Source organism: Carex rostrata, chromosome 6 (assembly GCF_964058835.1).
Source record: "Carex rostrata chromosome 6, lpCarRost1.2, whole genome shotgun sequence".
NCBI lineage: Eukaryota > Viridiplantae > Streptophyta > Magnoliopsida > Poales > Cyperaceae > Carex > Carex rostrata.
This window is the reverse complement of record NC_135923.1, coordinates 13,097,357-13,114,077: the sequence shown is the minus strand read 5'-3', so window position 1 is coordinate 13,114,077 and position 16,721 is coordinate 13,097,357. Positions and strand designations below refer to the sequence as shown.

Sequence of the window (16,721 nt, the reverse complement as noted above, 5' to 3'; positions counted from 1 at the left end):
TTTGTACAATGTAGCTTTATTAATTCTATATGGCAATGGATAGCTTTGCACAATAATTTTACTTTTCATGGTACTTGTATGAATGATGTTTGGTTTATTAATGCTTCCATACCTCTAAAAAATGCTCCATTGGTTGAGATAGTTAGAGGAGCAGTACTATGGTGTGTCTGGCTCGAACGAAATAAACTTTGTTTTCAAAACACTTATGTTCCATCCTTGACATCTGTAGGCACTAAGATCATCTCTCTTGTCAGTTTTTGGTGTAAGACTTTACTTTCTGGCACTTTACTTCATTTATCACTAATTTTACCTATAGACACTAATGACTTGCATACCCAGGAATTGATTCTTTTACCTTCAGAGGGAGAGGAAACTATAACAGAGGAAGAGGGAGGGGAACAAGAGGAAGCAGGGGCAACCACCCCTATGGAACAGGACGTTATAATCCTTACGCTTGGTTCAGCCCAGGATATATAGCTTAGTTCTTAGTTATGTTGATTTTAGTTAGTCTTGCTATGTTTTGTTGATTTATAGCTATTGTTTTCAAGCTGTCTCATTTTGTTAAGGGCATGCTCTTCTACTTTTATTACTTCTGTTTTGTATGATCTGGAGTTTACCCATATTTTTTGTAAAACATGTTGTAAACCTCTAGCTAGTTGGAGCCTTTCAGCATTTGAACAATATTGGTTTCTTAATGAAATCGATGGGTTACATCCACTTTCTCAAACAAAGAAAAAAAAAAAAGAAAAAAAAAAAAGCTAGCTGTTTATCCAATAAAATGTGATATTATGAATTGGCACATCATGTCATATATGTGATATCATTGTACTATCTATATTGTACTGATGAATTGCATGGTAGTTTTGTTGATGTATAACACTACTTCTGTAAAGTTACCAATCATATATATATATATATATATATATATATATGTGTGTGTGTGTGTGTGTGTGTGTGTGTGTTTGGATTATTGCTTTATAGCTAGCACATATTATATCCAAGTTGGAATGGTAAATTGGCACATTATGCTTTAACATAAATAATAGATATGTTACTTATCTGGTAAATAAAAGCTATAGTCTATACAATGTCAGAAATAATGTATCCAAGAACCTGCAGCTGTACAAACTTTAGAGAGAGTTTCATTTAACTATGCGAATATATATAGACAAAAGCCTATACAATAGCATTATTATTCCACAAAAGTTAAAAAGTAAGAACTAACTTAAACATCAGAGAAAAAGAGCCCTGTACCTTAATAACCATCACAAAAGGATCTGATGGCAAAAAAAGGGCCGAAAATAAACAAATCAAAAGTTTTTGAAAAAAAAAAAAAAGGTTTTGTCGACAGATTAAACAAGAGATGAAGCCCGCTTGACAAATCGTCCTTTCATCCTTGGCCGTTTCTCGGCATTGAGCTTTCGCACCTCGTATCGGATCTTCTTCGAGAAGAGCCTTGTCCTTCTCTTTTCTCTATATCTTGAGACTCTTGCCTCTCTCCCGCCATCCATTCCTGATCGTACTGCTCCTGTTTCATGAAACCCATTGGACCCAACTCCTCCCCTTGCACTTCCCATCCACATTCCCTATACATTCATAGAATCTCATGATCAACCTAAAGCATAATAATGTAACTTGTGGAGAACTTTAGATATAATACAATGATAAATCCTTAATTTAACAACCAATTATCTCTTGCACCAATTGCACCATTTTTCTAATATGTAACAAAATCGCCATTTTGTTATTTCAAAAAATGAATATTGGCACACTATGTATATCAGATCTCACCCATTTCATGTTTTGACAAATAAATGGAAACTAATTAAGCAACATAAAACGAGCAATGCATTTAATAGAATTTGGGCTATCTTGAATTACGAAAACTTACCGAGTAATCAGGCCAGCACTCGTCTAATCTCACCTGCGGTCGTTCACCATCCGTCCAAGGAGAACTCCCCCAACTCGCAATTATTGCCTCGTAGTCGAGGCTTAACACAAATTTTTTGTGCTGGAAATATGGCGTCGTCACTTCATGGCAAGTTATATTGCCTACTTCGATTTTCTCATCTCCTTCCTCCAAAGTCATGGGGGAGCCACAATCGAAATCTATATCCAACATTTCACCGGACACCTCAGCCTCCAATAGATCAGCTTTACAGAGTACCATGTTGGCTTCACCATTATCTATCTCCAATTTTACATTGGCCCCATCTATCTCTTGTGGCGACTCGACCAATCCGAGCGACTCCATATCAAAAGAGTCGTCATTATTCTGCCCTAGTAATGCCTCCATGTCGGCTGCAAACTCATTCAACTCCGCATCAGATGGTGTAAAATTCATCACCATACTATCGTTTATAGAAGGAGAGACATTGAATTGGGATGACACCAGAACAGATTTGAGCGAATCGCCCTCCATCTCCTCCCCTTTGGAAGAATTATTGGAATCTTCCAAAGGAGGAGGTGAGCAGAACTCTGCCAAGGCAGGGTCTAATATCGGCACGCGATATAGCAAGTGCTCCTCTTCTTTGTTCTCATCCGATGATTCAACAGACTCCGGCACAACCCGACGTCCCATGGCCCCGTGTTTGCCACGAGGGGTACGTGCCTTGCGCGTGTACCAGGCAGGCTCCACCAGCTCTTCAACCTTTGCCACCGTTGACGAGGGTAAAGCCTGCAGAGAGGAAACCCTAAGTCGAAGCCGCTCATGGCGGCGGGCAAGAGGGTTAGCTGAGTGCACCGATGTGTCACAACTCTGACAGAGGAAAGCATCATCGGCTGCACAGTACCATCTGGCACGGCGGCGAAGGCATCCGTCACATGCTCTGGCCGTCTTTCCACCAACTGCACCAGCAACCTTCTCCTTCTCCCTGCTACTCATGCCCATCAGTCTGTGCTTTAATTTTGTTCTCAACAAATGTTACGAGGTAGCTAGCTTTTAATTTTCTTTCTTTTAGTGAGAATTGTTCTTTTTCATATTTTATACGTAAGAGTTAGGGGCCTAGGGCTTTGGTAGAGTCCCACCCTTCCGCTTTTTGCACTTTGTGCCAGAGTTGTTGTCTTGTTGACATCCTCTCCATTTGTTAGTTTGTAATTGTAGGAGATATTTATTTCTTCATTCACAGTAGAAAACATCCATAGTTGTAGCCAGCATTAGTAGTTTAGTACCTTAATTTGTAGAATATATTTATAAGCAAATTAAATAGGTACCTCACCAAATTGTTATGTGCATTTTATATCTAAATTATTGTTGGATCAACTTCAAATTTGAAATTTTAACCTATGTATATGTTGATCTACGTCTTCCAAGGCTATAGATGCGCCAAATAATTTATTTTCTGAGTTCATTTCATATAAAATTAAGAGATCAAAAATGAACTTTTTACTGCTTTAGTTTTTACTCGATATTTATTTCTTAATTCTAACAGAAAAGAAGATCATTTGAAAAGTTAAAAAATCTTTTCTACATACAACGCTGTAGCCAGCATATATATACAACAATACCTTATTTATAGTTTAATCGTCAAAACATAAAATTTGCATCACGGCATCACCTTATCTCAAAAAAAAAAAAAAAAAATTGCATCACCTAACTTTTTTTATATTTGAAACTACCTTTTTTCATTTATTCTTTAATCGTAATTAATTAAAGAAAATCATAACAAAAAAGGGCTCATGCATATTTCTCTAAAAGGATAAATTTAATGTATTGTAATTATGTTTAGAATTTGAGGCACTGTAGCTAATTAACAAACGGTACGAATCCTCCAGTTGGGATAAAATGGAGACAATAGTAAGAAGATTTGGATAGTTGGAGAATAGAGCACAGAGAGAAAGGGTCCCGCAGAGGCTGCCTTATCTGAAATGCTATTGGTTGGTTGGTGGAATCCCATCCGAAACGCTGGAAACTGATTGGTCGGAGTCACCTCAGTGAGATTTCTTGTGGGACCCGTTGGCAGAAGGCGCCGTGGGAAGGCCTTTCTCCAGTCACCATCCGGATTTCTGTTTGTTTATTTCTCTGCAATGAATAATAAATTCCTCGCTCTTCTCTATCGTTCTGGTCCCAGCAAAAAAGGGCGTAGTCAACTAGTCATTATTTCCCTTTTTGCCAGAGAGTGATAATGAAGTAATATATATATGGATTAATTTCGTAAAAATTTTGCCTACATAATTTCTCTCTCGAGAAAAATCGAACTTTTTTACATTTCTTTTTTGTCCCAATCATGTTCTTGACTTCATATATCTGCTGTAGAATGTTAATCGAATATTTGGGACGAGTGTGGTTGTGCTGTAACATGTAAGACAATTATGTTTCTGTTTAAAATAAAATTGGTGGCCTACTTAAATTTTCAAAACTTAATCTTAGGACCAGATTAAATCAAAATTACCTTAAATTATACAAAAGAGCAAGATTTAATCTATTGAATTTTGATCAATTAGTCTACAGTAAATAATGATATTATTTTAGCGATAACATAATTATTAATTGCAACTGATACGGACCCCTATGTTAGTTGGACTCAATAAATAATAAATGAATAAAAAAATGAATGTATTATATTTTTGTAATTTATGTATATTCAGGTATATATTTTTCCTGGCTTAATTATTTAAGACCATATATTTTAATGAAAAATTATAGTTCGCATCTAAATTTTTATACACATCATATGCTAATTTAGTCGCTAAATTGAGATTTGAGAAATGAAGTAACTTTTTAATGAAAAAAGTAGTATTTTTATTGGTTTACTTTAGTACATTGAAAGAAATATTTTTTCCTTAAATATATAAATGTACGTACGTAGAATAAATTAGATATGCGATTCAAGCTTTCTCATATAAAACTATAAAAGATACTCAATTTGATCGATTATTATAAATTACCTTTTTACCCTTTAAAACATAACAAATTATTATTTTAATTGTACACTAAAACATGTTGCACATAAAAATAACCTCAAATGCATACTAAATGTCTCTCTCTCTCTCCACGTACTAAAACGTAATTTAAATTTTTGTTACAATGTCATGAGTGTCTAGTAAATGTAAAAGAAAAGCATCTGCACTGGAAGTCTGGAACGTCTATAGTGAGGAAACAAACATTGAGTTTGGCATTTAGTAGAATGTTTAGCAGGGGCTTTCAAAAAAGGGTTAGAATTGGAGGATATATATGGATGTGATCTGGCACAAATAGATCTTATCTCGTTTAGATAATGTTTCGACTTTTCAATCTACTTAAGGTCTTCAGCTCGAAATTTCTTTTAACAGACGGAACCTATATATATATATCATATTTTCTACAGTAGTTTACGAATTCAAATTTTTCTTTCTCATTGCAGGATTCATAGTAGTCACTAGTCACAGATAACAAACGGAACCTATATATATATACTAGTTAGCTAGAGCATATAGACAAATTTTGCTTTTGGTAATTTAATTTAATGTTCACTCACTTTTTACGGTACATATATTTAATATTTTAAAATATATTGCTTAAATTAAAACTTAATATAGATGTGTCCTCTTCATTAAGATAGGACCTGTTTTAATTTGATCAATCAATTTGAAAATTAAGTCGGTACTCAATTAAAAAGTTATTTAAAATTAACCATTAGTAATTTACATTTTTGTAGAAGACTAAATAACTTTCTAAGTTAGCAATAAATTTAATACACACTCTATTTTAATGATAAAAAATATATATTTTTTTAGAGGAGGGTTCAATTCAAATGCTTTTATTTATTTATTTATTTTTTTGTGCTTCATTTCTAGAACTAAACTAACTTAAATTTAAAACATAAATATCAAAATAAAACCGCTAGATATGATCTATATCATTTTCACTATGCACAAGTAAAAGATCATGACCTTTTAATTTTTTATTAATTATTTTCAAGAGCTTACAAAAATACACTGGTGTGGATAAACTATGGACGTTGATTTTTTTTATCTTATTGGTTCATATAAAATCAAAATCGAAAAGTGATAATTTTTTTATGTGCATATAGAAAAAATATTATATATATCACATCTAATAATTTTATTTTGATCTATAAAATTTAGAATTTTTGTTATTATCTCCATTCTATTATTAAGCATGTTGGGTGTCCGATCCGCCAACGGCTACGATTGAGAGATGAAACTTCGGATTTGATCTCAGCTCTCCAATTACATAATTTGTCTTCTTTTGATTAAATGTATCTCTTTTATGTATAGAAGTCTAAATTTAGTTAAAAACATACCCACCACATGTGCTGCCACACGATATGTTACAATTAAAATTGAATAAATTCTGAAATTTAGCGATATATTTATCTGTTTCCTTATTCCTTTATTTCCATATTTCTCTTCTTCAATTGAGAAGACTTCACCTTCCATTTTCTTATTTATTGTTTCCTTATTTCTTCGTTTCTATACGAATCACAATGGAATTTTTTTTTTAATTTCCCTATTTCTCTTTCTTTGTTTCTATACATATTGGTGTGTGCAATTTAGAATATATTTCCAATATAAAATATATCAACGTGTGTGTGTGTGTGTATTCTAAATTGGAAACAAAGAAGAATATAAATTGGAACGTGTGTGTGAATATATATTTTTCTTATAATATGTGTGTGTGTGTGTATATATATATCCTATACATACACACGATAACATTTTTTATTTATGTTTTTTTATATCATATTACATGTTGTATGACATTTGATATTAGATTCGAATCGAGCTAGTATTTGATATCATTGGTACTTACAAATAAAGAATCATCACATCATCAAATTGTTATCAGAGATCACGATTAAAGTTAATTAAAAATACATAATCATATAAATTTTCTATTAACATGTGTTTTAATTTTTAGATAATTATTATTTTCATTGATATATTTGTTTTTTATAATATGTCTCCGTTGTAACGCACAGGTATAATACTAGTAATATTAAAAAATAAAGACTTGATGGAAGCATAAAAATAAAAGCGTTTAAACCCTCCTCATAATTTTAATCATTTTGTTCAACTAATAATTCTAACTATATTGAATAGATATACCATAGAACTTTGATGTAGAATAAAATTAACTTTATTATTATTTGTCTATTCAACTTTATATTAAAAAAAAATGAAAATATCTTATTTATATCAAGAAATGAGGCTATGGTACTTTGCAAAGGGCGGATCAACGCTTATTCCATTTGCAGAAGTTAAATAATCGATCTGAATTATTCAACATAATTTTCGTATGAAGATGTACTAAAAGACAAAAAAAATTTTGTATTTCTTAGAATGTTTTACTATTTTTTATGTAGATGCGTAGGAAATCACTTCTTTCGGATTGGTCCAAAAAATTTAGATAAAAAAAGGAAAGAAATCTAGAAAAATATGAAATTTAATCTCTTAGTATTTTTTTCGTATAGAGATCATATTAAACAGTTCATATCGATTGTTTGAACTTTGAAAATGAACATATAAATCCATAATATCAACGGATCCACACTTTCCAAAGTACCGTAGCCTCACTCAAGTTTCAAATAAATTATCACCGGTATAGACTGTATTATCAAAATCTACATTAAAGAACTAGCCTTTGGTCTAGTGGCAAAGACATATGGTCTCTATGTGAGAGGTCATGGATTTGAAACCCAGATGAGAGAAATCATTTGTTGTATTACAAGGATATTAAATAGTTGAGTGGCTTGACCTCTAACCTTTACTCAAAAAAATCAAAATTTACATTAGAATTCAATAATTGTACATGTTATTAGTGTAGCAATATGGCAAATTAAATATGAAATTAGTTATATATAGATTGATTTTACAAAGTTGCATATTACATTTCAATTATACATCACGTACTCGTGAACTTTCATTAGCTCAAAAAAAAAAATCCAGCAAGCACAACAGACATTATGCGGTTAAGGATTTTAACAGATCAATTTTAACTTCATGCAGCGAACGAACCATATAAAACTCTGTTTTGATTCTGGATTTTGTGCGCTGCATGACGCCAAAAGTACTCTGTTAAATATTTTAGCCAAATTTCGGCCATGCGACAGAGTACAGTTTCACTGCATGTGCTGCTCCGTGCAATTAGAACTGCAATAGGCATGCAAGAGCTCCATGCAAAATGCAATAAATTCTCGTCTTTTTATTTGGACTGCTGTGTCTCCTCCCTCAACCGGATTTGTAGATGGACCAACTGCGGAGATTGGAAAAGGCGCCAACTGGTCCAAAGGCTAAAGCTATACGCCTATACCCCAATCTTTCCTAATTTGTCATGCATGATAAATTATTTTCTTTGGCTTTTTCGTTAGGCACACCTTGCAAATTTGCAATTTTTATAATAATTTGAGGAAATTATTTGCAATACTTACTAGCTTTTTTTTTGTAGCATAATTAAGATGGGATCAGGGTTCTCAGATCGCTTCAAGACGAACACTAGATTACGAAGACGACAATATATATCTTAATTAAATGTGTTTTATGTGATTTTTGAAAAATTGGTGATTTTTTAATATAATTAATTATGAATTTAAATATTTTCATTGGTTAATAGTTAATACAATCCAAGCTTTACATTGCAAATGTCATGATCCAAATAAATTAATATCGATAACTCCAGCATTTTCCACAACTATTATCCAAATCTTCTAAAAATATGCAATCATCCAAAACAACCATCAATGCAAAAACTGCTGCTGCATTTCTACAATCATGCATCATTAACTTTTTGATACATGCAATTAAAAGCAATTAACCAACAACCAATAAAATTTTAAAGAGAAAAATGTTATTGTCCATCATGTTTTGTCCACCGTCTGTCTACGGCGTTATCAATTTCTAGTTTAACTGACTTCAACTGTCTCCGGTCCAATCTTCTTTCTCCAGCCGCTCCATCTCTTTTAAATATCTCATTTTCTCTCTCTTTCCGATCTCTCTTTCTCTCTTCTTTCTCTCTTTCTGATCTATCTTTCTGATCTCAAGTTTCTCAAGTTTATGATCTCTCTTTCTTTCTCTCTTCTTTCTCTCTTTCTGATAGATGGACCTCTCTCCTCTCAAATTTCTCAAGCGCTTGATGCAATCAGATGACATTGATCCCTTTCAAGCAAGGTCCCAGCAGTGCCAAACAGGCGGCAGCGACGGAGTACGAGCGTACGACTACTCGGTGGCGCTTTCTTCTCTTCGACGGACTTCTCAAACATCTCTCTTAGATTCTAATAGAGAGAGACGATCTAAGAGAGGCGATCTGGAGGAGCGATCTGGTGGAGAGAGATGAGAGCGAGGCTATCTGGAGAAGAGAGATCTAGCAGTAACAGATCTAGCATTTCAAATGAAATCTAGAGGAAAGAGATGATAGAGGCGATATGGAGTATTGATCTGTTAATTTTACTGCATTGTCCCGTTAATTTTACAGTATTCATCTTGTCATTTTACAGTATTCATCTTGTGGAAATTTGGAGGAAATAGATGATAAAGAGGCGATATGGAGTATTAATCTGTTAATTTTACATTATTGCCTTGTTAATTTTACAGTATTCATCTTGTGAAAATCTGGAAGAAAGAGATGATAGAGAGGCGATATGGAGTATTGATCTGTTAATTTTATAGTATTGCTCCGTTAATTTTACAGTATTCATCTTGTCATTTTATAGTTTTCATCTTTGTAGAAATCTGGAGGAAAGAGATGATTGGAAGGCGATATGGAGTATTGATTTGTTAATTTTACAGTTTTTATTTTGTAATTTTATAGTATTCATCTTGTAATTTTACAGTATTCATCTTGTAAAAATCTAAAAGAAAGAGATGATAGAGAGGCTTCTTACTCATCCGAACAAGATTTAATTGAAGATTCTACTGTATACAAGATTCAATTTTACAGTTCTGCTGATTCAATTTTACAGTATACAAGATTCAATTGTAAATTTTACTGTGTAGAAGATTCAATTTTACAGTATACAAGATTCAATTGAAAATTTTACTGTATACAAGATTCAATTTTACAGTATACAAGATTCAACCCAGTGCGGACGCTAATAATTAACTCTAACTGCCAATAACCACTAATAACTAACTCTAACTGCCAATAACTTCCTATAACTGTAATTTCCGAAAGTACAGTTTCAAAGTACATTTATTTTGTCCTGTTGTGCAAGTTGAAATCTTTTTCTAACTATCATGGGACCACTTCAAATAGTTGCTAGATGTTTTGTGATTAACTGATATATTTTATGTGATATATTGTATAATTATACAACATGTAGAAGTAATTTTACAGTATTCGCGCAAGTCAAAATTGTGGACAAATGGTGGACAAAAGGCTGTGGACAATTAGACGCTTCCAATTTTAAAAAGGGTTGTTTGATTTTTTTTTCATCTTCTTTGGACTTCAAGCGCAGCAGCAAAGCCAAAGTATACATGAATTTCTAGAAAATGTGAAAATTTCCACTTATGAATTTAAAAATCCTACGGTCTATAATTTTGTGAATACTGATAACTTACTGCAAACCCTTACTTGCATTGTAGCTAGATTTTTAATATTTTTTAAAAAAGAATTTGTACTTGATATGTATTAAAATTGTTTATACATTATGGTACTAGAAATAAAACTCCAAAATTGTGATTTTATTTATTCAATAAATTAAACATTTAACTTGAATATTTTTATATTATTTTTTCATAAAAAGGTGATGAACATTTTGCATCCTAAGTATAAATGGCATATCTGTCCTCTAACAATGTAACAACAAAAATAGAAGTTATGATATTGTGAAATCCCATGCCATAAGTAAAATTTCTCCAATGCAAGAGGTGAAAATTTGTACTTGTACTTTTTATGAGTAACAATATCCTTAGCGGAAAAAAATAATAATAATAAGAAGAAAATATCTCTAACAACCTTATGGTCCCAAAAAATTGCCGAGGATCAGAATCATCCCTGGAAAGTAGCCCAAGTACCCATCCAGAAATTAAGATCCAAACAAAAAACCAAGAAGAGGCGATTGCCGCGGCTAAATCCACAGTAAGCCCATCATGCGGTCCAGTCATATTATAACTCTCCAATTTCTGCGGCTCATAAGACAACCACACAGTGTGGCGAGTCATATTTTGAAGATTTTGGATCTTCTGATGACTCGCTACAAGGTGTGACTTGTGAATGATAAACATAGAGAGGATTGTAAGCTGTGAATGATGGGCGCCCATCCACGTCGGCTGGGTTGTGCCCACACACCAGACGACACGAGTGCAATCTTGTTCTTTTTCTTACGATCTCTCTCGCTTTACAATTTGGGCGGGGGTATATGACAATTTGAGGGAAATAGCATCTCTAAATTGTACGGTCATAACAGCTACCGTTATTACTGTGATAATATCGTTTTTTTCCGATCGTCTCATTGGTGTGATTTTACAATATAGGTTGATATTTTGATATTTTCGAAGCATCCGAATTAGGACTGGCAAAAAAGCTCGTGACTCGTGGCCCGCTTGGTATTCGCCCGTGATTCGATCGATAACAGCTCGTTTGTTAGTGGATCGAGTTAAAATTAGCTCGCTCGCTACATACTCGAGTCAGAATTAATGAGTTTGAGTTTGACCTGGCTCGGCACGAGCCAGCTCGGTCGTTAACGAGCTATTTAATATACATAATTTAATAGTTAATCAGATCCGTTCACTTCAGATTGGAGATATTATGATCTATGGATGTTATAGCCAGTGTTATGACAATTGCACTTTGGACTGTGTTTAAGTTGATTGGTAATTTTGTATGGAATACGTGTGAATTAATTATAAGCAATTAAGTTAATTTGTATGAATTTGTTTGATTTGGTATGCATGAATTTATTCTGTGAATATGTTTGTATGTATGAATTTAGCTGTAAAGTTAATTTATAGTAGTTGATTTGCTTAATTATAATTGAATTAAGAGTATTCTTCAGTAATTAGTCATATAAATATTATTTTGTTTTAGCCATAATTGATAAGATGTATTATGAAAATTTAAGATATAGCAGGAAAGAAAATATACAAATTTATAAATCTGCCAAGCTAGTAACGAGCTAGCTCGGCTCGCTCGGACAAGCCACGAGTCGGTCTTGAGCAATAGTTTTAGCTCGAGACCTAAAATCCAAACTCGCTCGCTCAGCTTGATACACCAACAAGCCGAGTTCGAGTGTGACCTAGCTCGCTCTTTAACGGCTCGTTGCCACCCCTAATCCGAATGTATCGAAACAAATTAGAGGGATATTAACGGTACAATGGTGACATGATGGTTGGACAGTAAATGTTGTTTAATCGAATCAAAATGGTGAATCGGTTTGAGATCAAATGACTCAAAAAGGATTATAAGAAAATATTCAAAAATATTTAAACATATGATAAGAATAGGGCGTCAATGGCACCCTTTTATCTGTTTACTCGATTGATATCGTATTCGATAAGATGGATATGGATAAGATTTTTTTTTCTGTAAAATTATCGGGTATGGGTACGGATAAAGATTTTGTTTCCTTTATCAAAACGGACAAGGGTACGGGTAAAGCCTATTTCGTACTTGTTACCCTATCGGGTAATTATATATATTATATATCTTAATGGGCATTGAATTATTATCCATCTCTAACAGTCCAACTGGCAACTACTCTTGATCTTGGAAAATAAAATTTAAATTTTCTAACTTGAACAATTGACAATTTATGTAACTGTGTTAAACATAGTTCGCCATTAAAGTACTTGAACAATTTCTTATCTTACTTTTATTTGCATGCCTGATTTTTTTTTTAATTAAAGAACAGAGATATTTGCATTTTTGAATTTGTGTTTTGATAAAAAAAAATTAGTTGGAATTAATTTTCATATTAGTAATGTGATTATATATGAGACAAATAAATATGTCTTAGTGTTTTATTTAATAAATAATAAAAATAATTATTATACAAGTATTAAGCGTTATTTACCTGCTACCGTTTCGTTATCCGACAACTACAACGGGAAAGGGTAGGGCACGGGTAAAACAATTTGTAACGGGTAAGGATAAAGTACGGATAAGAATAATTTGTGAAAGATACGGGTATGAAAATGCTTCCGGCCGATCCTTACCGTACCCGTTGACACCCCTAGATAAGAATTTAAAGTCTTCAAATCATCATTAAATTTGAAACGCCGTTTTGGTGATCTGATAACGCGTTCTAATTATGAAGGCCCATGAAGCTGCTTATCAGAAAAACATTTCTTCAACGAGCAAAATGTTTAAGCGACTTTAATTTTCTATTATTTAGGAGATATTTTGGATGTCCATTTCGTCTTTTTCATTTTAACAAGCACACATTTTTCCCTTTTTTAGAAAAAATTCTTCTCCGCATCCTTCATTTTTTTAAGTGATTTTTGCTCCTCCATAATTAATGTATAAGAGATGCTGCTAATATGTGTATTTCTGAGTACAAAAAGACTATTATATTTGTTTCTTATTGTAAAGTGTGGCTATAATAATATAGAAAAGACGAATTAATATTTTTTTTTTAAATTTAAGTAGTCGAATTAAACTGTTCATCATGATTTTACATGAAAATATACTTGCGGAATACATTTAATATTTTGTGAAATTAATTATTTTGTTATTTTTGAGATAAGTAGTAAATCATCACTTTTAAATGCTCTAGAATATTTAAATTAAATAATTTTCTACCTATCTAAAAAAATAGTAAAAAAACATGAAAAAAATACAAAAAGTTTATCTACAAATACATAATTATATGAATATAATGTTGAATGGTTCAGATTTATTGTTTAAATTTTTAAAATAAAACTATTAATGTATAGTACAAACTAATATGCACTGTGCATAGTACCGTAATCTCACTCTAGTATAAATACTTCAATGCATAGGTATGAATATTTTCAATATTTAATATTTATATTTTCAGACGTCATATAGTATTATATGTAAAAAAATTACTTGCAAGTATAGGTATAAATAATTGCACGATGAAGTATATATATTTACGTGACGACGAGTCCAAAAGTACTTAATCATGGATCTCATTTAAAAGAGAAAATCACGTAGAAGACATTCGTGATTTTACCTTCACAAATTTTCTTACAGATCGTTAGAAATATGAATGAGGATGAACGGCGAAAAAAAACTCACCTCTAATAATGTGTATGGTCCCCCATATAGTATGATTGTATGAGTGATCCCTCCAAATATTTATGGTGCGAGGACGTTTGGAATATATAGTTGGAGAAATAATTATTTACGTAAAAATTATTCATCTCATAGGTATAAATATTTCCATTCATAGGGTTAAAAAGTTGAGAGTGTCAATATTTATATTCTAGAAAAAAATTTCTCGTACTAAAATTTTACGATCCCCCAAATTTTGAATGTGTACTTTATTATGTTATAACATTACGGCCAAGTGGGAGAATGTTAGTTTTATTTGATTATGTGGCCTATGTTATTATTGTGCACCAATTTCATTTAAAGAATTAATGAAAACGCATCTAAATTTTTGATGGAAAAATCCAGATTGCTATATAATAAATATACAGGTCCCAAAGGGTGCCTGTAATAAATATACTGGTCCCAAATGTTGCCTCAGAGTTATAAATAGACCTATTCTCTTATTTGGACGTATCCCAAATCACAAATAACTTCATCCACTTATTTTACTGAAAAAGAGAAGTTAACAAAAATGCCTAAAGTCACCATCATTATGTCTGAGGAATACCATTGATGATCAGTATTTATGCTTCTGCTTAATGATGTTGTCACTTTAAAACTGTAAGTTTTAAATTACGTTTGCTATTTTACTTTGAATTTACAGATTCTGAATTGCTTGTGTTTTAATTGCAAAACACATTATGATTTTATTATTTCTATCAACCATGTGAAAGCATGTTACTAACCTTTGAGATAACAATTACAAGGGCAAACTCAGGACCGAGTTGGTATGTTATGCAAGATACAAGCAGAGAGAAACAAAAGCATGTAAGATTTATGTGGTCACAATATTTGCATAGATGAATACAAAAATTTCCATACCCGTACCAGCAATTTGTACCAGAAAGTTTATGGCAGTGTATTGATGTCCAGCTCGGCAGATTGACAAGCGTCCGGTTGTTTATATGATCAACTAAGACCTTGCTTTTCTTGGAGATCACTTAACTTGTATCGTTTTATGGTTGTGTAACTCATTGCTTGCTTCATCACCAAATTTACTAGGAAATTTACCAGAAAAGGCAGAGGATTGCCGTAAAAAGAGATTTGAGATACTTTTGTTAAGTAAATTTCATCAATGGCCAGTAACTTAGGAAAAAAAATTAGCATATGAAATATAGAAAACAGAAAAAACCATTAACCCAACAACAACGCAACAATGGAATTGGAATTGGAAAAGGGATGTGAGAAGAGAGAAAGAGAGAGAGAGAACAAACTTGTAATTTGAGAAGAGAGTGGAGAGGAGAGTCGGAGACGAAGTGGAGATGGCTCACGGAAATAATCGGAGAAGAAGAATTGGAGAAAAAAAAATAAAAAAGCACGTTGATCGTGATTGTCGTGGAGCGGGAATGAAGAAATTTCATCTTTTTTCAGGCTATCGGAATAGCCATAGAGTATGGCATTAGAATGACAAGGGAATCGGCGATTACCATGTTTATTCCTTTCCTCTTCTAACCAAACGCGGTAATCATGAAAACAACATCTCAATGCCAGGGAATCACTCTCGAATAGAACGAACCAAACGCCTCCTAATGGGAAAGAAAAGGGTAAATTGTGCACTGTGCTGTGTAGTGGTCCAACCCGAAATTTGGAAATTTACAATGCTTTTTTTTTATTAAAATAAAATTATAGCTTTTGACAAAAATTATCAATAGTTTGAATATGATAATTTTTATGATTTTAAAAATTGTGTAGGGCATGGTTCAAAATATAAACAATTAAATTATATATAATTATGATTATAGAACAAGCAAATTTATGTTCGACCACAAAACTATTAGGGCCCTCCAGTATAATGGGTAGGATATCGTTTTAATCTACCTTTTCCGATCCAAAAACGGATATGATCATATGACATCATATAAATGAGGAGGGATCGGATGACACCGTTTTTTGGTGACATCGGATAACATCGTGCATTTTTAAAGTTTTCAAAGTCCAAACAGTCGATCCAAACCGTTCAACTTGATGGATATGTTAAAATGTACTTGCAGATCAAATTTTATATTTTTTTGGATTTTTTTTACTATTTATTAAGTATTTAAAAAAATCACTATATTCAGACCATTGAATTTTTGTACCCATCTTAATAAATGGTAAAAAAATTCAGAAAAAATATAAAATTTGATCTACAAGCACATTTTAACATATCCATCAAGTTGAACGGTTTGGATCGACTGTTTGGACTTTGAAAATGCACGGTGTCATCCGATGTCACCAAAAAACGGTGTCATCCGATCCCTCCTCCATATAAATATATTTAGGGATAATTTCACGTAATACACCTCAAAAACTTAAAAGTTATGTATTTGCACCTCTAAACTTCAAAATTACATATTTCCTCCTCTAAACTTTCAAAACTTACAAATTTACACATTTGATTGTTTATTATATTATAACTAATTTAAGTATATAAAATACACATTTGACTCCTTATTAAAATTATAAATTTTTTGTAGTTTGTTAAAAAAAAATGTCGATCTTATAAGATACCAATTATACCATTTCT

General features: G+C 32.3%; 1 protein-coding gene and 1 long non-coding RNA gene across 2 annotated transcripts; both read right to left on the bottom strand.

Moving 5' to 3' along the window:
• Positions 1-1,129: 1,129 nt before the first annotated feature.
• LOC144555678 (zinc finger protein CONSTANS-LIKE 16-like) lies at positions 1,130-3,008 on the bottom strand. Its single transcript, XM_078304081.1, has 2 exons — positions 1,892-3,008; positions 1,130-1,586 (listed from the first exon to the last, which is right to left on the bottom strand). Exons 1-2 carry the CDS (start codon positions 2,888-2,890, stop codon positions 1,353-1,355), a joined length of 1,233 nt encoding a protein of 410 aa, XP_078160207.1. The 5' UTR covers positions 2,891-3,008; the 3' UTR covers positions 1,130-1,352.
• An 11,957-nt stretch (positions 3,009-14,965) lies between these two features.
• On the bottom strand, positions 14,966-15,684 carry LOC144556202 (uncharacterized). Its single transcript, XR_013512228.1, has 2 exons — positions 15,430-15,684; positions 14,966-15,213 (listed from the first exon to the last, which is right to left on the bottom strand). It is a non-coding gene; the product is annotated as an uncharacterized LOC144556202 (long non-coding RNA).
• Between the last annotated feature and the right edge of the window lie 1,037 nt (positions 15,685-16,721).

Bases quoted from the DNA above. Each gene is read 5' to 3' on its own strand.
- LOC144555678 (XM_078304081.1), bottom strand. From the start codon at position 2,890: ATGGGCATGAGTAGCAGGGAGAAGGAGAAGGTTGCTGGTGCAGTTGGT. The intron at 1,587-1,891 runs GTAAGTTTTCGT...ATGAATGTATAG, and splicing joins AGTGCTGGCCTGATTACTCG to GGAATGTGGATGGGAAGTGC.